This window comes from Tympanuchus pallidicinctus, unplaced genomic scaffold (genome assembly GCF_026119805.1).
Source record: "Tympanuchus pallidicinctus isolate F22 unplaced genomic scaffold, pur_lepc_1.0 scaffold4, whole genome shotgun sequence".
Lineage (NCBI taxonomy): Eukaryota > Metazoa > Chordata > Aves > Galliformes > Phasianidae > Tympanuchus > Tympanuchus pallidicinctus.
The window spans coordinates 37308905-37333963 of record NW_026294758.1 but is presented as its reverse complement, the minus strand read 5'-3'; the positions used below and the strand labels follow the sequence as shown (position 1 = coordinate 37333963).

At 43.3% G+C, this 25059-nt stretch overlaps 1 protein-coding gene and 1 long non-coding RNA gene across 3 annotated transcripts; both read right to left on the bottom strand.

Annotated features, from left to right (window-relative positions):
* Window positions 1-405: 405 nt before the first annotated feature.
* LOC128089720 (uncharacterized) lies at window positions 406-6613 on the bottom strand. 2 transcript variants are annotated; one of them, XR_008210657.1, is made up of 4 exons: window positions 4119-6613; window positions 3015-3083; window positions 1734-1856; window positions 406-1249 (listed from the first exon to the last, which is right to left on the bottom strand). It is a non-coding gene; the product is annotated as an uncharacterized LOC128089720 (long non-coding RNA). The 2 variants fall into 2 exon arrangements; XR_008210656.1 differs by having other exon boundaries at window positions 406-1856; window positions 4119-6611.
* A 1977-nt stretch (window positions 6614-8590) lies between these two features.
* Window positions 8591-14653, bottom strand: RFK (riboflavin kinase). The gene is made up of 4 exons (XM_052701392.1): window positions 14084-14653; window positions 12739-12890; window positions 11572-11674; window positions 8591-11013 (listed from the first exon to the last, which is right to left on the bottom strand). The coding sequence occupies exons 1-4, from the start codon at window positions 14187-14189 to the stop codon at window positions 10895-10897; spliced, it is 480 nt and encodes a 159-aa protein (XP_052557352.1). The 5' UTR covers window positions 14190-14653; the 3' UTR covers window positions 8591-10894.
* Window positions 14654-25059: the final 10406 nt, after the last annotated feature.

Below are 25059 nucleotides of genomic sequence, written 5' to 3'. Positions count from 1 at the left end.
ATCAAGTTTTCCTCTTTCCTTTTCAGCTCCTTTGGAGCTTTGTAACTAGAAATAACTGTGGACCTGTAAATCAACTACATTTAATGGCTGCAAAGAAAGTGTGTGAGAATATCTAATTTTTATAGCTTGATTCCTAAGTGGTATTTCTTGCAAAAAGTATTTATAAATACCTTCAGATCTTTCCATCTGTATGTTCAAAGAAGTTCTAAGAAGACCATTGTTTCCACTTTGAATTTTAATCTTTAAATCTTTACATCTTAAACAAGAATGCAAAATTACGTGAGTTCAAAAAAGTCAAAGCAAGGACCTACATTTATCAAAAGTTTCACAAGAGGAAGGTGCTCTGGAAAGATACATCTTACCTGGCACTTTATTTCAAGTTCTTCTCTGAAGTAGTTCTGAAAAAAAAAAAAAGGGGGGGGGGAGGTGGGGGGGAGGGGGAAAGGAGAGTGAACAATCAGAATGAAAGGTCATATTGAATGAAAGACTGCCTTATTTTGCTCTCCTAACCTTGTTTGGATTAACATGCTTTGTCATCATTGTTAATGATGTATTTAACAATTGTAAGAATTTGCTATGAAAACCTGGAATCTCCTCATCACATTTCAAAGGCTTAATCATAGCTGCACCTGAGCATTTAGAAATCACTTGACAAATGCAGTGAGTACCTTGTGTACGCAATCACTCTAACATTTCCATCATTTTAATGAAGTTTCTTGAATTTTACTGTACTCTGAATGGTTAACTATTTTGAATAAGCCAAAGGGTGCATATACCCACAAAGCCAATTCTCTGTCTTACTTCCTCCTCCACCCACCGTAGTAAGAAAGATGTTCCAAAGAGAGCTAGTATATTTCAAAAACACAAGGCTGCTATAGAAACTCTTGCATCTGACTATCTGTTCTCTAGCTCTTTTTTTCTAATGTGCCTGAATTCTTCTGATCTTCAGTAAACTCCCACTTTTGTCAATGGTTTATGGGCTGATTCCTGGTTCCATGACTAGTGGGGTGGAGGATCTGTAGATCCGTGCCTCCAGAAAGGGGAAGCAGGAGACCCTGAATAATTAAAAACAGAGGCAATGATCTGAGGAGAAACAAACTAATTTACTAAATATGGTATCGGAATGCAAAATAACACACTATAATACAATATAATTAGAATTGAAGTTAATAAATCAAATGTAATGAGAGAGAATGTTCAAAAGGTGGAAAGGGCTCATCATAGTTGGGTCGAGCAGCAGGCAGGAGAGCTGAAAAAGGGAAAAGAGCATGTCAGGTGAACTTCCAAGGCTTTGTATCTGTTCCCCCTGAACAAAAATGATAACAGAACAACAAATAATCTTCTGGGGAATGTTTTTTTCTCTTCTGGAACAAGTATCCAGACATGGAGCAGTTTAACTCCCAGTGCACTCTTTAACTCCCAGTGCACTATATGATGTTATGATGTGGAATACCGATAATCAAAAATCATAAAACCATGACAGCTTTCTCGTTTTCTGAGTCTTTTTTCCTCACATCAATGCCCCTCAGTTTTCTCCTGCCCTCAGGCTTCACTCTGTATCTTCTTGCCATTCCTATTAATCCATGGAGTTTCTAAAGACCTTCATTCTTCTCAGATTACTTTTATTTTATCCACCTTTCTGCTAGGCAACTATTTCTGATTACTAGTAGTAAAGCTCTTTGAAAAAGATTTTGTGAAAATTGCATCTTTTGTGCAGGTCTACCACCACTTACCTCTCATGTAATTCAGGTATATTTATTCAAAGGAATGAGTAGATTATCAGGGTTCTTTAGCCTCCCTCTTTCCAGAGAACACAGAAAAATTTTAGTCTTCCATGACTTCACCCTGAAGTTTTGCTAGAAAAGAAGTGAAGGAAAGTGGATTGAAGGAGCCACTGTTCAGGTATCTTGAGACCCAAGGTTCCTTCATCTGTGGGCTGTTCCTGACAAAACTACGTTTTAGTTGAATCACAGAACGGCTTGGGTTGGAAGGGACCTCAATGATCATCAAATTCCAACTCCTCTGCTGTGGGCAGAGTTGCCAATCATTAGATCATGTACTAGATTAGATTGCCCAGGATGCCATTCAACCTTGAACACTTTCAGGGACAGAGTCTCCACAACCTCTCTGGGCAGCCTGCTCCAGCATCTCACCACCCTCTCAGTGAAATGCTTCTCTGACATCTAATCTAAATCTCCTCTCCTTTAGGCTAACACCATTCCCCCTTGACCTTTCACTATCTACCCAAGCAAAAAGTTGATTTCCTTCCTGTTTATAAGCTTCCTTTAAATACTGGAAGGCAGTAATGATGTCTCCCGACAGTCTTCTCCAAGCTAAACAATCCCAACTCCCTCAACCTGTCCTCAAAGAAGAGATGTTCCAGCCCTCTGATCATCTTCCTAGCCTCCTCTGGACCCTCTCCAAAAGGTTCACATCTTTCCTGTAGTGGGGGCCCCAGGCCTGGATGCAGTACTCCAGATGGGGCCTCACAAGGGCAGAGTAGATGAGGACAATCAACTCCCCTACCCTGCTGGCCACCCCTCTTGTGAAGTAGCCCAGGATACTGTTGGCCTTCTGTGCCATCTACACACTGCTGGCTCATGTTAAGTTTTTCATCTACCAGGACCCGTAACTCCTTCTCAGCAGGGATACTTTCAAGGAGTTCTTCTCCCAATGTGTATACATATCTGGGATTACCCCAACCCAAGTGCAAAACCTTGCATTTTGCTTTGTTGAGACTCCTTAAGTTCACAACGACTCATTGTTCGAGTTTATCAATGTACCTCTAGATAGCAGCCCTTTCTTTTGCCATATCAACTGCACCAGTCAGCTTGGTATCATCAGCAAACTTATGAGAATGCAGTTGATACCACTGTCTGTGTCAGTGATAATTAATGAGTACCAGTCCCAAGACAGACCCCTGGGGACACCTCTCATCACCAGCCTCTATCTGGACATAGAGCCATTGAGCACCACCCTCTGGCTGTGACCTTTAAACCACTTTCACAGCTTACCACGTATTTGCTTCTTGGTCTTGCATGTGGACTGCAGTAGTGGCTGAAGACTTAGATAGGAGTTTCAAACTAAAATAGGAAGGTAAACGAGTTTAAAACAGTTAATGTAGTAGTCTTTCAAATGGAAATTGAGGCATTTGATTTTCTCATGAAAAATAATGCGTGCTTCAAGAGAAATCATAGAATCATAGAATCACCAAGGTTGGAAAAGTCCCATAAAAGCACCCAGTCCAAATATCCCCCCAAAATACATATTTTTGCATTAAAAATGTATTTACAATCAGATTTCCAAGTTTAAATTTTACCTATAGAAAAAATCTGGTTATCCTTAGGTCACCAGAAAATAAACTAGAACTAATGATAGAATTTTTCAATTTCCCTCAGCATCTTATGTGTACATGTGATTTCAAGCCTGAACTTCAAGTAATAAGACATACAGCCTGATGAGGAACAGGGGGATATTTTACAAACAGCTCAAAAGCACTGTATCACTTAGTCATTTATACTATGTAAAAGCAAGCTGTCCACAAACCTCGAAAGTTTTGCAGAAAAAGACACCCAGCATGTGGGTATCTGAGACAGAAAAAAATAAAGCAAAATAAATTCTCTGCCATAACAAGATAACCAATACATGAAGTCAGTATCCTAAGCTATGTAATTAGTTGTATTGTCACTGCCATTGTCAGCAATGTTTATAAAACTCTTCCCAATTAAAAAAATCCTAGGAGGTCACATATATCCAAATAATATCCTGGGACAGTAGATAATATAACTCTTCTAGCTATCGTACTAGGAAATACAACTTTTTGTTTATTTTATGTCTTTCTTATTTCAGAAAAACACAAGCAAATTAGGAAAAAAGGATATAGTCCTATATAGACCATATTAATTACAAAATAATTCTGATACGATTTGGTATTCAATACCTCATATCAGTTCCAGGAAAAAAAAAAAAAAAAGAAAAAAACAAACAAAAGAAACCAAATAAACAAACAAAAAAACCAGTAGAACAACTGGATACTTTGATACTTTGCCCCAGTGATGAGCCATTAAAAAACCTGAGTGTTACGTACTTGAGGATTTAACATTTATGTCTACACTTACAGTCAGTAGACACTGCTAGTAGAACAGCTTCATCCATGACAAATTCTGAGGTACACTGAAGAGTCCACTGCATCTAATACAAAAAAGAAGTCTTTATGGCATATCCACATCACCACAGTCTATTACGTTCTTTTGTGGTGGGAATTCAGGGATATCACATAAAGGTTACATGAAGATCAACATATAAACAACATGAAAGAGTGAGAGAAAGTTTCCCCTATGAGACCAGGGACAGATTAATGTGTTTCAAGATACAGGTTTGATTTGTTTGCAGTTGTAGCAGATGGACTTTTGACCTGACCTAGATGAATGTTTAAACAAGTGAACAAGAACGAAAGAAGAGGATGCAACTCTTTCTATCTGACTTCTAAGAGAACAAAGTAGTTTTAGATTTTGAAAAAGAATACAGATCCAGTTGGAGGTCATGACATTCTGAGGACATATCTCCCATAAGTCCTAGATAAAAAAAATGCACATGCGCCAACAAACAAACAAGCAAACAAATAAACAGATGGGTTACTTTTGAAACAGTTTAATTTTAACTAGTTTAAACAATCTCTGCACATTTTTCCTTCCAGAATCTTTTAGGCAATCACCCTTACAAAGATTTGCAGAGGAATATGACACCTAATTGTGCTAAGCATGCTAGACCAAATCAATGTCAGAACCCTCCTTAAACAAAAATGTATTTAATAGTAATATTGGCAATAATCTTTCTACTATACACCAAAGCAGTCATTCTCACAGATAAGAAGTCAAATAAACTATTTCCAAGAATTCTTGATGGTCTACAGCAGAATAAGTATTCAAAAGGCTTTCTGCTATATAGCGCTCAGGAAATAGCCATCTAAAAGAACAACCAAAGTTATCAAAATCTGGTATTGTAGACATAAAAGTAGATCATGTCTTTCAGTGCTAAGTTCACCTACAGAAGTTTTGTGATTATACATAATTTACCACTTCCCTGGGCAGCCCGTTTCAGTACCTGATCACTCTTTCTGAGAAATATATTTTCCTAAGACCCAACGTGAACTTACTCTGACATAACTTAAGGCTGTTACCTCTCATCTGTCACTAGCTACCTTTCAGGTAGTTGTAGAGACCCTCCTTTTTTCCAAATTAAACAACCCCAGTTCCCTCAGCTGCTCATCATAAGACTCGTGCTCCAACCCTTCACCAGTTTTATTGCCCTTCTTTGGACACTCTTCAAGGCCTCTAAGTCTTTCTTGTATTGAGGAGCACAAAACTGAACTCAATGTGCAGCCTCACCAGAACTGAGTAAAGGGGAACGATCACTTCCCTGGTCCCGCTGGCTGAGTCATTTCTGATGTCTGATGATGTCTGGATGACCTTCTTGGCCAGATGGACAGATTTCTAGCTCATCTTCAGCTGAGCATTGACCAACACCCTTAAGTCCTTTTACTCTGTGCAACTTTCTGCCCCAAACCTATAGCAATGTTAGGGTCCCTAACAAAAGTCACAGGTCCTGTTGAACCTCATATGGTCAGCTTCAGCCCATCATTTCAGCCTGTCCAGATCCCCCTGTAGAGCCTTTCTTCCCTCAGGCAGATCAATAGTTCCCCCACATTGATGACTTCTGCAAACTCACCCCTCATCCAGAGCATCAATAAAAATACTTAACAGGGCTGGAAGATATTGAACATGCTGCATTTTAATATGCTACCAAGCATGAGTTCTTCAGGTCATCAGAACTTAAACAGATTAAGGTCAGTTATCCAAACAAGACCATTAGCATTCAAAACAATTCTTACACTGTCTTTCTCGCACTGATTAATCTACCACAAGAGTAATAGACTCTGGGAGGTGGCAGTCAATCAAAAAGCGCATTGCATGAAAAAACACAAGCTTAATTTTTAAAAAGTACTTGAAACTACAGTAATACTTGTATTGCTTGAACTCTAACAACTTGAACGATCTTCATGCTTGACTTGGCGTTCGTATGTTGCCTTAATTATAAAAAAAACACTGCAGCATCTGAAACATAGATGTTATGCTACAACATTTCTAAGCAAGATGAAGAGTTTTGCCACCTCAAACTGAAAGTAGCAGCGCAATTGAAGAATTCTGCAGTACCTTTCAGTATATGAATCGCCTGAATCGCCCCCAGCAATTCAGGTGGAGACAGTCAGAGAGCTTCTCCTCCATCTGGACTGTCACAAGTCCATGGGACTGGATGGGCTGCACCCACAGGTGCTGAGGGAGCTGGCAGGAGTGATTGCTGAGCCCCTCTCAGCCATCTGTCAGCATTTCTGGTTAACTGGTGAGGTCCCAGAGGATTGGAGGCTTGCTGATGTGACTCCCATCTTCAAGAAGGGCCATAAGGAGGATCCGGGGAACTACAGGCCTGTCAGCCTGACCTCAGTACCGGGAAAGGTTAGGGAGCAAATCATCTTGGGTGAGATTGCACAGCATGTACGCAGTGTCCAGGGGATCAGGCCCAGCCAGCACAGGTTCGTGAAAGGCAGGTGATGCTTGACCAACCTCTATGACTGGGTGACCAGTCTGCCAGATGAGGGAAGGGCTGTTGATGTAGTCTTCCTAGACTTCAGCAAAGCCTTTGACACGGTCCCTCACAGGCTTCTTCTGGGGAAACTGGCTGCCTGTGGTCTGAACAGGTCTACCCTTCTTTGGGTAAGGAACTGGCTAGAGGGCCGTGCCCAGCGGGTTGTGGTGAATGGAGTCAAGTCCAGCTGGCGACCCATTTCAGGTGGTGTCCCCCAGGGGTCGGTACTGGGGCCCATCTTGTTTAATGTCTTTACTGATGACCTAGATGAGGGCATTGAGTGCACCCTCAGTAACTTTGCAGATGACACCAACTTGGGAGGTGGTGTCGATCTGCCTGAGGATAGGGTGGCCCTTCAGAGGGATTTAGGCAGGCTGGACCGCTGGGCTGAGGTGAATGGGATGAGATTCAACAAGGTCAAGTGCCGGGTCCTGCACTTTGGGCACAACAACCCATGCAGCATTACAGGCTGGGGGATGAGTGGCTGCATGAGTGTGAAGAAAAGAAGGACCTGGGGGCATTGGTTGATGCTCGGCTGAACATGAGCCGTCAGTGTGCCCAGGTGGCCAAGAGGGCCAACGGCATCCTGGCCTGCATTAGAAATAGTGTGGCCAGCAGGAGCAGGGAGGTGATCACCCCCCTCTACTCAGCACTGGTGAGGCCGCACCTCGAGTACTGTGTTCAGTTTTGGGCTCCTCACTACAGGAAAGATGTTGAGGTCCTGGAACGTGTCCAGAGAAGGGCAACAAAACTGGTGAGGGGTCTGGAGAAAAAGTCTTATGAAGAGTGGCTGAGGGAGCTGGGATTGTTCAGTGTGGAGAAGAGGAGGCTCAGGGGAGACCTCATTGCACTCTACAACTTCCTGAAGGGAGGCTGTGGTGAAGAGGGATTTGGCCTCTTCTCCCAGGCAACGAACAGGACACGGGGAAATGGCCACAAGTTGTGTCAGAGGAGGTTTAGGTTGGACATAAGGAAGAACTTCTTCTCTCAGAGAGTGGTCAGGCACTGGAATGGCTGCCCAGGGAGGTGGTGGAGTCGCCATCCCTGGCAGAGTTCAAGAGGCATCTGGATGACGTGCTGCGTGATGTGGTTTAGTGCTTGTGGTGGCAATGGTGATGAGGAGATGGTTGGACTAGATGATCTTGTAGGTCATTTCCAACCTTGTGATTCTATGATTCTATGCTAAAGAATATGCAGATTATACGCACAGTAAAAATCAATCAGAAAATCTGCAAGCAGCATTACAATTTTTTTAATTACATTCTCTTATTAATAGTACAGTACCACAACAAATTCAAGTTATCTGCACATAATACGAAAATAGAACACATCATTAAATTTATACTGTAATAGGGATCATGAATTGAACTTAGAAAGTTATATAAAATATCTGATTTTAAATAATGCACAAATAGGTACACTCAACCAAGTGAATGCAATTACATTTCCTCTAATGTGAAGACAAACACAGAGTCTATTGTTTTACTGTTAATATTCTTCACACTTTAGGTTAAAGCTCTGAGCAAAATAAGTTTTTCAAACTTCCCCTTTGCAACTGCTTTCTATCATCAAGCACAGCTGTTCCGAAAACAATGAGCAGATTTTTGTATAGTAACATTCACTAGCAGTTACAGAGCAGCATTACTGAGACAACCAGCTTAAGGCACCATGGTTTTCACAACTGACACAGGAAGTTCATGGCAAAAGAAAAAAACAAAACAAAACAATGAGCTTAGACATAATGCTACAATGAATAAAGATTTATTCTTCAAACACTTTTAAAACATACTTCATTGACAAGCATGGCTTCCGTCGTTCCTCCAGAAGTATAAAATATGAAATAAGAACTTGGCATTGTTACAAACTCAAGAATGCATCCCACTGGAGGGGAAAAAAAAAAAAAAAAAAAAAAAAAAAAAAAAAGTGAAAATATCCCCTCATCATCTCCCTATTTTAGAGAGGAAAAAAAGAGCTGCTACTACTTTCAAGATAATTCCCATATATTTCCAATATGCAATCCAGTAAAGTCCATTAAACTGTTGTTTTGGTTTTTGTTGTTTTTTTTTTTTTTTTTTTTACTTCATGCAAATATTTTTTTTTTATGTTTTCTTACTAAGAAGATTAAAGCATGCTGAAAATATCCAGATAAGAGACAAGAAAAACTGTCAGTGTCTTTGGAGAGTTAAATCAGTAAACAACCTTAGCAATGCAGGCCAAAACATACTTTAGTCCAGTAAGTTCTTATTAAGAAATCACTCTTTCCTCCCCCAAGAACTGTACTTCCATTTTCTTGCCATCAACAGGAATGATGAGCAATTCCTATCAGTGAGTTCTGCTAAAGTTCTATGCAGCAATAAAGATTCCTTGCGTTGTTCAATGTCTTTTCCAAAAGTATCCCATGGTAATGGCATGAAGTTTAAATAAAAGGAGTTGAACTAAACTCCTGGCATGCTGATACTGCCTCAAGAAATTCTCATGAAGCTTTTTTTTGTCCAAGCTCTCTAAACTGCTAGAGTGAAATAAAAGAATAAAATAGGAGGAAAGTAGCAGGAAAGTCAGAAAATTGTGTCACAGAGCAGGGGGAGTAGATTCATAAGCACAGGCTTCCAAGTATATAGTGTCCTCTACCACCTGTATTTATATTTTAACAGATTTTTCTCAAGATATAATGAATTTTGACAGTACATCCTTCACTTACCTGTGTAAACATTTCAGAAAAGAGAACGCCACAGAAAAGGCAACTTTTATATTAAAAACTCAGTACTTACTAAAGGTACATTATTCTAAAAATTTCTGAAGACTTCCACTGATCTACAGTGAAAAGTCTGGATTATGCTTCTACTTTGTGCAGATAAAGATACTTTTGTGCTTTACATTCTAAATTCAACATTTTACTGAGTCATTTCACTGTCAGTATAATAGTTAATCCAAAGTTTCTTCTTATCTAAGGCAGCAGCAGCTGAAATGCAAATTTGTTTTGGTTACCTTCTCTGTCTTAGAAACATTGCTAAGACTTGTTCATTATCCTTTCATCCTAAAACTTTGACATACATTAGCTTTCTCCACATCATTAATTTCCAGAACTTTAAAGAAACATTTCATCAGAAGGTTGATGTTTGCATTACACATTGTAGTATGTGCAGTCAACTAGGCAGAAGTATTCATATTCCAGTAATTCAGTAACTAACAGAGACTTCCTTAATTTCAATCAAGGCTAATAAATAATTGCAATCAAAATTAAGAATTACAGTGAATTATTCTTGATATTGTTATCCAATCTTCGGCTTCCTGCATGATAAGTCAATTTTTGACTCATTTATTCTAAGCTGCTTGATGTGTCAGATGTGATGACATAAAACTGGGAAATCAGTTTAGAATGATATTCTGCCTGTGAAAAACTGAAAATCTTCATTTATGTTTTAACTGTCTATACTTGGAGCAAGCAGAGGTCAGAATTAACTTTGGTCATGTTCCACATGTGTTAAAATCTCTATAACAATTAGTACGATACAGATTTGTATCTGTAAGGACCTAAAATAGTTTCCACCTCCTTCTGCACGACTTGTTTCATGACCAGTCAACACAAGAAAACTTAAATCATATTGTGTGGCTTCAGCCTTTAGTTCCAATCACAGACACACAAACAAGCAGTTATGGGTTAACCCCGGTGGGCAGAGAAATATCCCTCACTCAGTCCTGCTCGCTCCCAGTGGGAAAGAAAAGAGGAAAGGAAAAGCAGGAAAACTCATGAGTCAAGATAATTTAACAAGCAAAGAAGCGTAATAAGAGAAAAATGTTTATTACTCACCATCTTGCATGGGTAGACCACTGCCAAGCTGCTACCCAAGAGAAGATGGCTAACCTACCTGAACCACACTCTCCTTCCATTTTATTGCAGAGCATGACACTGATAAAGAACATCTCTTTAGTTAGTTCATGTCATCTGCATGTCTGTGTCCACTCCTGACCTCTTGCAAAGCCCAAATGGATGCACTTGAATCAGAGCAAGAAACAGAAAAGGCTTTGACACTATGCAAACACTGTTAGGGTACAGATAAAGCATTAGGATGCTCGGTCACAAATCTAAAACACAGCACCATACAAGCTGCTGTGAAGAGAATTAATTCCACACAGATCAACCACACAAGTCTATGTTGTATCAAACGATATATGATATGTAACTAGGCCAAGAATAGTTTATAACAAGGGGGGAAAAAAAAAAAAAAAAAAAAAAAAAAAAAAGGTTTTTTGCTCAGTGGTTTTTCCCTTCTGGTAGATGAAAGAAGTTGTCCTTGAGTTTAAGGTGCTCTGGTAAATCTAGTTGTCTTTTTGCCTCTTCAATGTCCTCCTGAATTGCCGAAATGAGTGTCTCTGAAAAATAAAAAGCAGAATAGCAGTATTGAAAAGGTCATCTGAATTCTGAATACAGAATAAAGCAAGGCATACCACCACATCACAGAATGTGATTTCCATTACAAAGTTGGAAAGGCGACATTATCTTTGTTTTTAAAATGCTTTGGTTTTAATGTCAGAATTGCACTTTTCAGTGCTTACAGCATTACCCTTTGCTTGCTTCCAGGCACGTTAGCAAAAAAGTCTACAGAATCTTTGGGACAACTTCAGTTCTAACAATGCTATTTCTTTTTAAAAATGTAGCAAGATTAGACCAATGATTTTACGACACTCAAAACAGAATTACTGAAAACACAATTATTAGACTTAAATAAGTACTGATATACTTGAAAAGATGAGGGGTTTTACCTTTTTAATTCAACTAATGGATGCACTTCTAAAAACATTTTACTGAAATGTTAAAGGTTAAAACATAACATAGCTAATTATGAAGACAGAAGGTGATGACACAGAACTTTCAATGTGAAAGAGTATGACAAACAAAAGATTAGTTTAACAGAAACCTGCAATACTGACCTAAAGAATTAAAGTTTTTTTCTGATCGAATATACCCAGTAATGACTATACTAAGAATTTCTCCATAGAAGTCTTCCTTGAACGTGTTGATAATGTGTGTTTCCTAGAAGAGAAATTAGTTGTCAGTTGTCATGGTGAATTTTGAGTTTAATTCCTTTCTTGCAAGGATGTTCAGTTAACATACTTAATTCAAATTCTCTCTTATGCATTATCAGAAAAACTAAGATACTTAACCTAACATGTATGATACAAGATTGAGATGATAGAGCCTTTGATAACACCAGCAGTTGCACTTCGTGAGGCATTTAAGAGAAGTTGTTCACTTATGGACATTCTGACTGTTAAAGTCAGGAAAAACACTTCACCCCTTATCTCAAACGTAAGATTTTTTGATGCATAAAATCCCAAATTTTATATGATCGTTACATTCCAAATAACTGTGATGAATTTGATTGCAATGATATTAAGAAAACCTTCTCAGCTAGTTCACAGAGGAACTAAATGTTAAGACTATCAAAGGAGTGAAGGCAGTTGTCTTCAAAGCAGAGATTCATCGTGAAACAAAATTGCTTCCAGGTATTAGCAATTAAAACCAAGTTCTGCAAGACTCAAGAAAAGCACAAAAACATGACACTAAGAAAAATAAAGATGCCACAGTTTGGGATTTAAGCTCCATCCTGTTACTATTTACTTTTGAATCTTGAATCTGCATATTAAGTCACAGAACCACACACCATTTAAGAGTAAAATTAATGCAAAACCACTAGTAATTAAAATGTCCTCAAATTTCTTATTTTTAATCTGTGTGAATAATGGAGGGCAAAAGGTTAGTATGTTCTACCTCATTCTAAGGCTCTCATAACCTTAATACAGGTTTTGAATTTAATGGTTACGTTTATCTACCTGTCAAAACAACGAACACAAACATGCTCCAGAAGAATTTAAGTGGTGGTGGAAGAAAACAATTCTACTTAAACTTTATTTATATACAGCTGCACACTGTCCAGTTACAGTTTCAGATTACAAACACATGTACACTGAGCACATTTCTAACAGCAGACAAAATTTCTAAATATCACTTATGGCCCAAATTCTGCTTATCTTTTTCAAAGTCAATGTCCTGCTCATTTACTATAGTCAAAGTACCACACAAAGCAAAGTTCTTACCACTGATTTCTTAATATTCTTATAGAAAGGATTCCATCCTATGCTCAAAACCATTTTATGAACATCTCCATTTCCAACAGAGGCCCATCCATAGTATATACCAGTAGGGATATCGGATGGAAAGCTTTCGACTACTTGTTCAGAAAAGTTAGCTGCAAAAATTTTAAAAAGTGCACATTTGTGTAAGTCAATAACAATGCAATTTTCAAATACTTACAAGGCAAGCTCTGCCTACATGCTCTTTGTGCATGTATAATGATGACAGCAATACAACATACTATTTGCAAAGTATAAACAAGAAAACAGCTTTGTAAAAAGTAGTCCTGTGATGATACCAGTCATCCTATCACCTATGCATACTATTTTAGAGTAACACACATTCTATTCTACAATGAAAAATAATAAACTAACCATTATGTCCGCATTTCACTATTAGAAGCATCACTGCTTCAATATGGTCAAAGAACAGAAAAATCAAATCTCTGAGTGGCATCAGAATTATGCACCAAAGGGCTAGTATCGCTTCCTGCAGCAGACAAAACATGGGAAAACATGGTGATTTCAGTCACCTGTCCGAGTTTCCACACTGCCTTTCAGGTTACCCACAACTGGAGATTTATGGGATTTTCTTCGAAAACTATGAATCTGAAATAAACTCCTGCCTGAGTGAAGGGAATGAACCCCAAACCACTGCCCTCCTGAACTTTGCACAGAGCTCTTCATACAGGGTTTCAGGCCAATGCTAAAGAACGTTGTTAGCGATCTCTTTTGGTTCACAAGCAGCCACTAACTTCCCTCACTGCAGAACACCACCCTCCAGAATTCCATTAACTCGCACTGATGCAAATAACAGAAAAATAACATGTTTCTATTAACTGATGCCGTTGCAATATACTTCAAAGATACTTCAGGCTTGCTCCTTCAGGTTCTCTTGCCTACTGCGATGGGCACCACACAGCTGCTTCAGTGCCTCTTTAGATGAGAACAAAATGTGTTTCATTTACATCTTCACTGGTAATTAGATCGAGAAGGGAGCAGCCACGTGAAACATACGGCCCTCTTTAGGGTACACCCGTTTGCTCTGCTTTTCAACCCCTGAATCACCATCTTTACGTTTCTCACAGCTATCTCCACGCTCCAGCTTGGCCAAACAGGTTTGCACCAAACTGCCACATCGCAGCTCCGCGCACACCGCACTGTAAGCACCGTTCAGCACTCCGCAAATCACCACGGCCATCGTAAGAAAAGAAAAAAAAAAGAGCTGTCAGACGGCGGCCGACGCCGCTGCAGATAAGGAGCGCGATGCGCCTCGCGCCGCGCACCAGCCCGGCCCCGTCCCGCTCACCGGTGGGTACGCCCAGCTCTCTGGAGCCCCTGCCGAAGCCCTTCACCACCTCCCCACGGCAGAAGTACGGCAGGTGCCTCATGGCGGCCGCACACCGGCCCCGCATCGCCACCAGCGTCCACCTTCCAGCCGCTCGACGCCGACGACTGCCTCAGGCCCACGCCTCTTCCTCGTCCTGGGCACTACCACGCGGAGGGGAGAGCAGGAGAAGTGCCCCCTTTTTCGAGACGAAGGACGCTCTGCCAGGCGCCGGCCTCCCCCACGGATGGGCTCGCCCACAGCCGGGCGCTGGCTCTCCCGTCAGAGCCGGAGCGCGGCCGCTGCCGATGGCCGGTTGCGTTTTGTCTGTGACACTCGTTACTTCAGTGTCAGAAGCTCTGGCTGACTTAGAGACTCTCACTGTTGTAATCGCAGCTGTTCAACGTCGAGGGGTGGTAGTGCATATAAGAAGAAAAGCGCTGCTGCCACATCCGTTTATTCCTTGATAGCAGAAGCATCTTGGATATTGAGCACAGTATTGACAGGAAACGAGGGAGCAGCAAGGAGAGCTGCTGGGGGGTCAGGCGTGATATGAGGAACGCATTGTGAACGAGAGGGCGGTGTGGGCACAGAACAGACTGCCCAGGGCAGCGGGCACAGCCCTGAGCTGCCGGAGATCAGGGGCGTTGGGACAGACATAAGTCTTGAATTTCGGGTGGTGCTGTGTGCAGCAGCCAGGAGTTGTACTTCACGCTTGTTTTTTTGTTTGTCTGTTCTTGGTTTTTTGTTTGTTTGCGGTGGTTTTTTTCTTTTTCTTTTTTTTCCTTAATGACGACTGCTTTTCAGAACTATTTTTGCTGTTCTTTTGATATCCACAAGATGGCATACAGTCTCTTTCCATATCTGTAGGTATGAACATAACATTTACAATTTTCTCTCAGCAACAAAAAAAAAAACCTTGCAAAATAGCAAGTCCACAAAGTATTTAAGAACTACTTGGTTAGTATTTTTGCAGAAGCCTGATGACTCCTATTTATCAAATGCATTCTGTGAACAGTGATACTGCTGTTCACTTTCCTCTAGTGATGAACTGCTGTGATCCAGCTAAAATCCAAGGCATCCCTGACACTATGTGTGTTTATTTTGCTGTTGATTGCATTTAGTTCAAGTTTTTGAGGGGGCAATCTTGTATAACTAGTATTTAGTTACCTGTATTGAAAGTTAGTAGAGTTAGTGGAGGTTTTACACACACACACCAAAAAGAAAAAAGAAAAAAAAAAAAAGTGAAACAATTTTAGGGGTGATCATGTCTGCTAGCACTGCCAGAAAACAAGTTCAGTAGCTCATACCTGCCAGGGATTTGAAAGGCACTATTCCAGCCAGTTAGAAAGGAACTTCCTTGCTTTTTGCTGGATTATCTTTAACAATCGTTGTTTGTGGAAAGTTCTTCTAGATTTTCTAGTGTATATATATACAAACATAGAAAATGGAATAAAGAGAATCGTGTTAAGTCATCTGTATAGGGCTGTGTCAGGTTACGTGATCAAACAGAAGCTTTGTGAACTCAGTGTACCAAGCAGTATTTCATGCAATGCAGAACGTGCTCTGTTCATCATTTCATAATAGATCACATGACTTGTACCACATCACAACCTTGTGCCAGAGCCTCGGCTTCCTGCTGCAATACTGCAGAAGGGTATTTTCCTAGACATGGCTTAAGGTGAAAGCAGGAATATCCTGTTTCTTCTATGTAAAGCTGGGGAAAACAGCAGTATAATACTGCTGGATACTGTGATATTCCAGGACCATTCTGGCCAAGCTGGAAATTCTGGTTACACTGGGCTCTGTTGAAATATCCAAGAGGTGACTCAGAGAAAAGAGAGTACTGTAGTAAAACTAGTAGTATTTTAACCAGCTCCTTGGAAGTTTCCATTCCCAGCATGACAAAACTCTCATTGATTCAGGAGTTCAGTCCAAGGACATTGGCATGCCTTACTTTTAGTGGGCTGAAACCAGGTGGTGAAATTGGAGTACAAAGTTATATACAAAGCACTCTTGCAAGAGTGTCTAATAAACACACCTGCTTCAAAATTATTTTTCTGAGTTTTTGTCTGGAATAGCAAAACATGGGAGGTTTTATTGTTTTTGTTTATTTGTTCTGTTGTAGTATGAAGTTTTTTATTCTGTTTGAATAGACCACGTTCTTCTAGAGAAAAAAGATGCAGATGTACGTGGTGGCTGGTATTACGTAACACTGAAGGAGCAAGGACAGTCAGTGTCAGCAAAATAAGGCATCGTTGATATTATCTACTGTACACTTTCTGGCAATTGCAAAAAATTCCAGCAGCTACAACTTATGTATTACTAGCAGTGTGTGAGTGGCAAAGCTTGTTTGATTCATTACTGGTGCAATCCAGAAGTAGCAGACATGTAGGTCTTGATGCTTTTCGTATCTAGCTTACAAGTCTGTCGTGTTCAAAATTTGCTCCCAGCTTTTTCATTCTTAGCTCTCTCCACTGAGCCCCCAGTTGGCATCAAAAATGCACAGTGCTACTTTCAGTGGCTTACCTGCTTTCCCTGGTCTCTACACAGCACTGCCTTGTGCCATATGAGTATTTTCCATGGTTAGCACTTAAAATTGTGTACATTTTAAAGCTACTGAAGAACGTAAGTTTTATTCACAGCCTTTACATGAATTACACGGACCTATTTGCCTGTCTTCCAGGAGCAGTTTAATATGTGTCTCAATTTAAGCAACTATGATCTAATTAGCCCTGAATCACAGTGAATGCCATTTGCACATCACTTTTTTTTTTTCAGCTACCACTGATCCAGATCAACATGTTTGTAGCTAGTTTGCACACATGTATGAAAACAATTCAAATCTTTTATTTAGATTTCTAAATAATTCAGACATAGTTCAGACTGAGTAACATTTTGTAGCAATGTTCAGAGGGAATCCTACACGCAGAGGCTTTGGTAGCAGAAGTATAGACGTACAAGGCAAGGTATCTTAGGTAACTTCCAGTTCTAAATATAAGTAAATAAGATTATTATATTTTTGAGGGCCTGCATTCCAAATTACTTTGTACTTCTCAGCAAACAACACAGTGCTACCACAGTCAAATATAGAAAAACAAGATTGTTCACATGTTTGTGAAATCATTTGAGACCTGTGTTGTCAGGAGCTGTGCAATACTTTGTGGATGAATAGATACTAGGCAACTTGGAGGTTAGTTATTTCTGATCAGTATTCCTGTGAAAATGGAATGTAAGAAGGAATAACATGTTACAGGAAGAAGTTAGCTGTGTTAAGAAAATCGTAAACAAATACAGCTGGGTAAGCTGTGGTTTTTCCAGTTCACTGAGTGTAATAAAACCAACCAAACAACAACAACAAAACCATCAAGAAAACAAAATAAAATAAAACAGAAATAACTTCACAGAATGACGTAATCATTGAATATCCTGAGTTGGAAGGGACCCACAAAGATCACCCATCCAGTCTAAGTCATGGCTTCACACAGTACCACCCCAAACCCATACCTTATGTCTGAGAACATTGTCTGAACACTCCTTGAACACTGTCACGCCATGCCTGCTGCCCTGGGCAGGCTGTTCCATGCACGCCATGGTGCACAACCCGTCCCCAACCCCCAGCTGCCCTCCCCTCACACAGCTCCATGCCTCTGTCACACAGAGCAGAGCTCAGCGCTGCCCCTCCGCTCCCTGCGAGGAGCTGCAGCCGCCATCAGGCCTCCCCTCAGCCTGCCCTGCTGTGGGCTGAACGCACCCAGGGACCTCAGCTGCTTCTCTTGCATCCTGCCCTCTACACTCTTCTCTGTAGCCCTCCTTTGGGTGCTTTCTAATGTTTATATGGCTTTCTTCTGTTGTGGCACCCAAACCCACACACAGTGCTGGAGGTGAAGCCACACAGTGCAGCGCAGAACAGGCAATCCCTATCACTGACTGGCTAGCAGCCTGATGTACCTTTGACCTTTTTGGCCATGAGGAAACTCTGCTGACTCACATTTAACTTGTCTTTAGCTTGGCATCAACCCTTTCCACGTGGCTACTCTCCAGCCTCTTATCGCACAGTCTGTACGACTGTCCCTCCAGAGCTGATCCTTCCCAGGCGCTGAATCTGATGCTTGGTCATGTTAAATTTGTACGGTTGGTGATTGCTCAACCTTTAGTTTGTCAGAATCTCTCTGCTAAGCTTCACTGCTCTGGAGGGAATCAACAGGTCCCCCCTAATTTACTGTCATTCACAAGCTCATTTATTATGCATTCCAGTTCTACATCAGGATCATTTACAACTGTGAAGAAAACTGATCCTAAAGTGGAGCTCTACTTCAAATTCTGGTGAAGCTGGATCACTTGGGAGTCTGATGAGTCAGAACAACAACAACAAAAAGAAGAGGAAAGAAATAAAAAGAGAACTAAACCCTCCTAAATATTTGTTTTTAATACATTTTTCTGATTTGGAAAATACTTGATTCTTAATTTACTCTTTTCATGGTGAAGAAAGGGAGACAAGAAGCAGAAGGTCTGAGCTTCTTAAATGGAAATTAGCTTGAGTGTGAATGAGCATGGAGATTAAAGACTATTTTATGCTTACGATAATACTTCATGATGTTTGAGAACATGTTGCAAAAAAGAAAAAAATAGAGAGAGGCACATTTTCAAAATCGCCTTCACCACAAGAACATGTTTCACAATGACAACAAATGTTTAAAAAAACTGAATCAGTGACCACTAGTAGAGTCATTTGCAGATTTTATATAGAAGTACTGAGCAGAACAGATCCCCTCTCAAAATGTCATGTTGCCCCAGTGGTAGATCTGCATTTTTTATGTCCAAGAATATCCTGCATAGGCTCTGCTTTCTGTTCTATTTTGGAAAGCCTTATTAATATTCAAGCTCCGAGGGAGAAAGTCCTTCCACAGGTACAATACTATCATGAAGATGATGAAAATAGTTCTAGTGACATACATTTCATGGAGGAGGAAATAAAGGAAATGCCTGAAGTATTTCTTCCTTCTTGCTAATTAACAGGTTTTAAGATCATTCTCTTACATTTCTTGTGCTTATTCTCACACTAATAAATAACAAACAAGCAAACAACAACAAAACAAACAACAACAACAACAAAAGATAGACTGTGGTGGTAATTACAGATTTCTAATGGAAACAAGAATTTATAATATTACTGACATCAATAATATGCTCCATGTTTACAAAGGCAGTGCCTGCATTTGTTATAGTACTGCCAGTTATACAAGGCAACCACTTCTTCATTTAGCAGTCTGCATTCTGCTTTTAAAAAACAGCCCTAAAAATCATTCGTGCCTGCCCCTGCAAAGAGACCCTCCTCAGTGCACACTACTTGTCTGCAACCACATGTTGTCTTAGTACAATAAATATTTGCACAACAGTGAGGGAAAAGTTAGCCATAATTTCCACTTTCCATTTAGGGCTGCATTACAACAATTGCACATGTGGTCCCAGATTTTACTCAGTGGTGCAAAACCTAGTATGTTAATATTGCTTATGTTGGATTTGATGACATGGGAAATGCCAAACACAGGGCTACAAATGAAGAGAATATGTAGTTCGGCTCAATCTTTGATTCTAGTCTGTTACATCCACACCTAGAAGTTTGTGCATTCTAACTGGGATATCAGCCTTATTCCATTCACAGAATCACAGAATTGTAGGGGTTGGAAGGGACCTCCACAGATCATCAAGTCCACCCCACCAAAGCAGGTTCCCTACACCAGGTTGCACAGGTAGGCGTCCAGGAGAGACTTGAGTATCCCCAGAGAAGGACACTCCACAACCCCCCTGGGCAGCCTGTTCCAGTGCTCCGTCACCCTCACCTTAAAGAAGTTCTGGTGCACATTTGTGCGGAACTTCCTATGCTGCAGCTTGTGTCCTTTTCCCATTGTCCTGTCTCCACTCACCACTGAAAAGAGACTGGCCTCACCACTATGGCCCCCACACCTCAGATATTTATGAACCTGGATTAGATCCCCTCTCAGTCTTTTTTTCTCAAGGTTAAATAGACCCAGTTCACTCAGCTTTTCTTCGCAGGGAGATGCTCCAGGCCCTTCACCATCTTCCTGGCCCTCTGCTGGACTCTTTCCAAGAGGTCCCTGTCTTTTTTGTACTGGGGAGCCCAGAACTGGACGCAGTACTCCAGATGAGGCCTCACCAGGGCAGAGTAGAGGGGGAGGATCACCTCCCTCGACCTGCTGGCCATGCTCTTTTTAATGCACCCCGGAATGCCACTGGCCTTTTTGGCCACGAGGGCACACTGCTGCCTCATGGCCAACCTGTCATCCACCAGGACGCCCAGGTCCCTCTCTGCAGAGCTCCCCTCCAGCAGCTTGTCCCCCAACCCGCATTGGTGCATGCAATTATTCCTCCCTAGGTGTAAGACTCCACACTTGCTTTTGCTGAACCTCATCTATTTTCTCACTGCTCATCTCTCCACCCTGTCCAGGTCTCACTGAACGGCAGCACAGCCTTCAGGTGTGTCAGCCAATCCTCGTAGCTTCATATCATCAGCAAACTTGCTGAGGGTGGATATCATTCATGTTCACCTCCACTTTTCAGTCCTGAGTTCATCTCTGTTTTGTTTCTCTTCCTAGCCGTTTCATGTGCCCACCAAGTCAAAGATAATTCACCGTTATGTTGCCATTCCTGAGAAACTTCAGTCCTAGTAGCCCAATCCAGCTGACAGTTTCTCTTCATCTGATAGCTGTCTCAGCCAGTCCTGGAACTGGGACAAGAGAAGGCTCCAAAAGTACTGGGTACTGGGGCCTATAGGTAAGCACATGTACAAGTCCAGGGGGGCCCTTTCCCTCCATGCCTGACACCGCACTGGCAGGTCAGATGCTGGATCCAGGACTGGCGATCTCTCTCCATTCCTCCCCCTTTCCCTCTTTCCTCCTAAAGTTGCTACGGCAAGGTTTCCAAAAGTTAAGTAACTCAAGGCTTGCTTTGATTTCCTATAAAACTGCCCAGCTGGGGCAGTTATACAGTTATACAAAGCCTACAGGATAGCTGTGCTATTTAAATTTCCCACTAAAGTACATGTTTATGTTTGGACCACGTTGCTCAAAGTGCACGATAAGTGATCATCAGATGCATCCATCCTACAGCATGATGCAGAAGGCTACATATGCATGTGACTAATTAAGCAAATACCTATCAGTGTATAATCCTCCTGGAACTGACAATTGTTATCTGATGTTGTATCGTGTAAAGCGTTTCACCACTGTGCTCCTTGAACACTTAAACTAATATGTATCATCATCTACCTTTGAGAAACTGCAATGTGCAGAATGTGTAAGACAGTTTGCATGTGCAGGAATAAAGCTGCTGTGAGACTGGACAGTGGGACTACAGTGACATCGAGCTGGCATTATGCAGTAGGAGACCATGCCCTGTAAGCCTGTTTTAAAATGACATTCTTTATTTCTCCTCTCAGTGCTGGTGACTGCTGTTGGCCAATTCGTGCCTATGACAGATTGCTTGCCTTCCAGGAGAAGGTATTTTACTATGTCTCTTCTTCCTGGACAGGTAGGAAAATGAGTCCCCAACCTTGAAGGACATGTAGATGTGGTCTTTAGGGACACAGGTCAGCGGTAGATTTGGAAGTGCTAGGTTAGAGTTTAGACTTGATGATCTTGGAGGTCTTTGCCAATCGGGATGAGTCTGTGATGTCACCGAGCAACAGGCTGTGACGTCGCCGAGTGGCGGATTGTGACAGCCTTGCCCTCACTGCTCATAGTGGGGTGCCGGCCGCGCCTGGCTCAGTCTGGCTCGTTCCTGGACCGTGCTGAGCAGCTCTGCGAGGCTTGGAGGTCGAGCAAGGTTTTGGCTGTGCTGTGCTGGGTCGTGCCTGGGGCTGCTCGCAGCATCTCAGTGCCTGACCCCGCAGCATCGCGTCTGTTTCCCCGGCCCTGCCTCGTGCAGGCAGCCGGGACCCTACGGAGCGCACCCGCAGCAGCGGAGGTGAGTGGTGCGGGGACACCTGGGTCCCTCAGGGCAGCCGTGGGGAGCCTGGCCCTGTGCCAGCGGGGAGCACGAGAAGGCCCAGTCGTGGCCTTGGGAGGGCTTTGTGCAGAGGACTCGCACACCCTGGCACAGCGAGTGACCGTGACCTTCCTTCCTTCCTCTTGCAGGGCAGACAGCACCTCTGCGGCTGCGTTGAGGGAGAACAGCTGGTCATCCTCGGTTCTCCCAGCCCCTGCAGCGAGAAGACCATGGCTGCAGAAGAGGCATGGACGTGTCCTGTGTGCCGCGACGTGCGGCGGGACACGGCCCGTGTGATTCCGTGCAATCACACTTTCTGCCTGGGCTGCATCCAGCGGTGGGCGAGGCTGAGGGACAGCTGCCCGCTCTGCCGCTCGGCCATGCAGACCATCCGGGTCTCTGTGCGGGGAGACAATCAGTTCGTGGACTGCATCGTCTCCCCGCCCGCACTGCCGGTGCCCGCCGGCTTCGGCGCCACCGCTGCCACGGACCCTGACGGCGAGGAGGAACTTCTGCCACCCCTTCCACCGCCGTCCCCTGAACCCACGGCCGAGGAGCTGCAGCGAGTGGGCGGCCTCCTGCCGGAGCAGTGGGCAGCACTTTTCAGGGTCCATCGAGACATCCTGGACCCGGTGCTGCCCTGGCTGGAGGAAGAATTGCGCCGCAACGGGGAGCTGCGTTGGTGGAAAATCAACTGGCTCAAAGGCATGATCCTGGCATTCCTGTGCCAGGTGGGGCCGGACCGGGACGTCCTGGTGGAGTGCACAGAGCACGCCCTGGGACCCAGCTCCGCGCCGCTCATCGACGGCCTCATCACCGCTATCGAGAGCCGGTGCGGCCAGGGGGCCCGCAGGCTGCTGGGCATCGAAGATCCCAGCGCTGCCCAGGAGCAGCAGGACGGCCCCGCGGCCCCGTCCGGTCCCGCCGCCTCCCCGCAAGACGCCGTCGCTCTCAGCGCCGTGCCCTCCGGCAGCTCCGCGGGTCCCGACGCAGAGGAGCTTCCCGGCACGTCCAGCGGGGCCCTCGGCACAGGTCCTGGCGAGGAGCCGGCTCCCGAAGAGCCCGGTCCCTCTGCTCAGCGCCGCGGCCGCAGCCGCGGCCCCTCCGCTCGCGGCCGGCGCAGGAAGCGCTCGGCTGGGGGGTCCCGGCGCCCCACGAAGAGGAGGGCCGGCAGCGCCCAGCGCGCTCCTCCGCCCTGCAAGAGGCGGCGCCCCCGTCGCCACTAGCGGGGCTTACGCGTTTCCAATAAAAGATTAGAACACAGAAGCACGCGCTGTTCCCAGTGTCTGTCCTTTCCGAGGTTCATCCTTCACGCACGCACCCTACGCACACCGTGCCCTACGAGAGCCGGTGCTCTCTGCACCCGCTGTGGCTGTGGCACCCATAAACCCTTCTCCTGGGCCTTTGGTGCGGTGTAAGCTACAAATCACGTCACCGTGACACACGCTCATGGATAGACTGCAATATCACAGAATCACAGAACTGTGGGGGTTGGAAGGGACCTCCACAGATCATTGAGACCAACCCCCCTGCCAAAGCAGGTTCCCTACACCAGGTTGCACAGGTAGGCGTCCAGGAGAGACTTGAGTATCCCCAGAGAAGGACACTCCACAACCCCCCTGGGCAGCCTGTTCCAGTGCTCCGTCACCCTCACCTTAAAGAAGTTCTGGTGCACATTTGTGCGGAACTTCCTATGCTGCAGCTTGCGTCCTTTTCCCCTTGTCCTGTCTCCACTCACCACTGAAAAGAGACTGGCCTCACCACTATGGCCCCCACACCTCAGATATTTATGAACCTGGATTAGATCCCCTCTCAGTCTTTTTTTCTCAAGGTTAAATAGACCCAGTTCACTCAGCTTTTCATCACAGGGAGATGCTCCAGGCCCTTCACCATCTTTGTGGCCCTCCGCTGGACTCTTTCCAAGAGGTCCCTGTCTTTTTTGTACTGGGGAGCCCAGAACTGGACGCAGTACTCCAGATGAGGCCTCACCAGGGCAGAGTAGAGGGGGAGGATCACCTCCCTCGACCTGCTGGCCATGCTCTTTTTAATGCACCCCGGAATGCCACTGGCATTTTGGGCCACGAGGGCACACTGCTGCCTCATGGCCAACCTGTCATCCACCAGGACGCCCAGGTCCCTCTCTGCAGAGCTCCCCTCCAGCAGCTTGTCCCCCAGCCTGCATTGGTGCATGCAATTATTCCTCCCTAGGTGTAAGACTCCACACTTGCTTTTGCTGAACCTCATCCGTTTTCTCACTGCTCATCTCTCCAGCCTGTCCAGGTCTCACTGAATGGCAGCACAGCCTTCAGGTGTGTCAGCCAATCCTCGTAGCTTCATATCATCAGCAAACTTGCTGAGGGTGGCTTCTATTCCCTCAGCAAGGTCATTGATGAAGATTATGAACTGTTGAAGATGTTGATGATTCCCTTTTGCATCACCACTTTGTGTTTCATGCTTCCTTTCAGTATGGACCTTTGCTTTGACTTCCACACCACATGAAATCTGCTATTGTCCAGCAGGTTCCCTGATGGACAATGGGAGCTGGCTGTTGGTAACAATATGAGAAGCTAATTCATATGAAACCATAGTGTTTTCACACCAATAGATGGCTAAGCTCTATCACACTGCTGTGTCATTCCCTCTCATGAAAGCAGGATGGAGAGGAGATAAATATTGGAAAAAATTGTGTGATGAAAAGGACAATTTAATTAATGGAAAATGAGAAAAGAACAAAAGAAAATAAAACAAAACAAGCAAGCAAAAAAAAAAAAAAAAAAAAAAAAAACAGCGAAAAAACAGTTATTCTCTGCTTCCATCAACAAGCAACAGCCAGCCACATCTTGTGTGCTTGTGTAGGGAGATCTAATATGCATAGTGATCACTCAGGTCAGGTGTTTTAACAACAGTGTGCCCCCTTGTCCTTCCTCTTTCACAGATTCTGCTGCTGAGTG

Excerpts from the sequence above, each read along its gene's own strand:
- RFK (XM_052701392.1), bottom strand. The coding sequence starts at position 14,189 with ATGCGGGGCCGGTGTGCGGCCGCCATGAGGCACCTGCCGTACTTCTGC. Across the intron at positions 12,891-14,083 it reads AGAGCTGGGCGTACCCACCG|CTAACTTTTCTGAACAAGTA; the intron begins GTGAGCGGGACG and ends AAATTTTTGCAG. Across the intron at positions 11,014-11,571 it reads AAAAAACTTTAATTCTTTAG|AGACACTCATTTCGGCAATT; the intron begins GTCAGTATTGCA and ends TTTATTTTTCAG.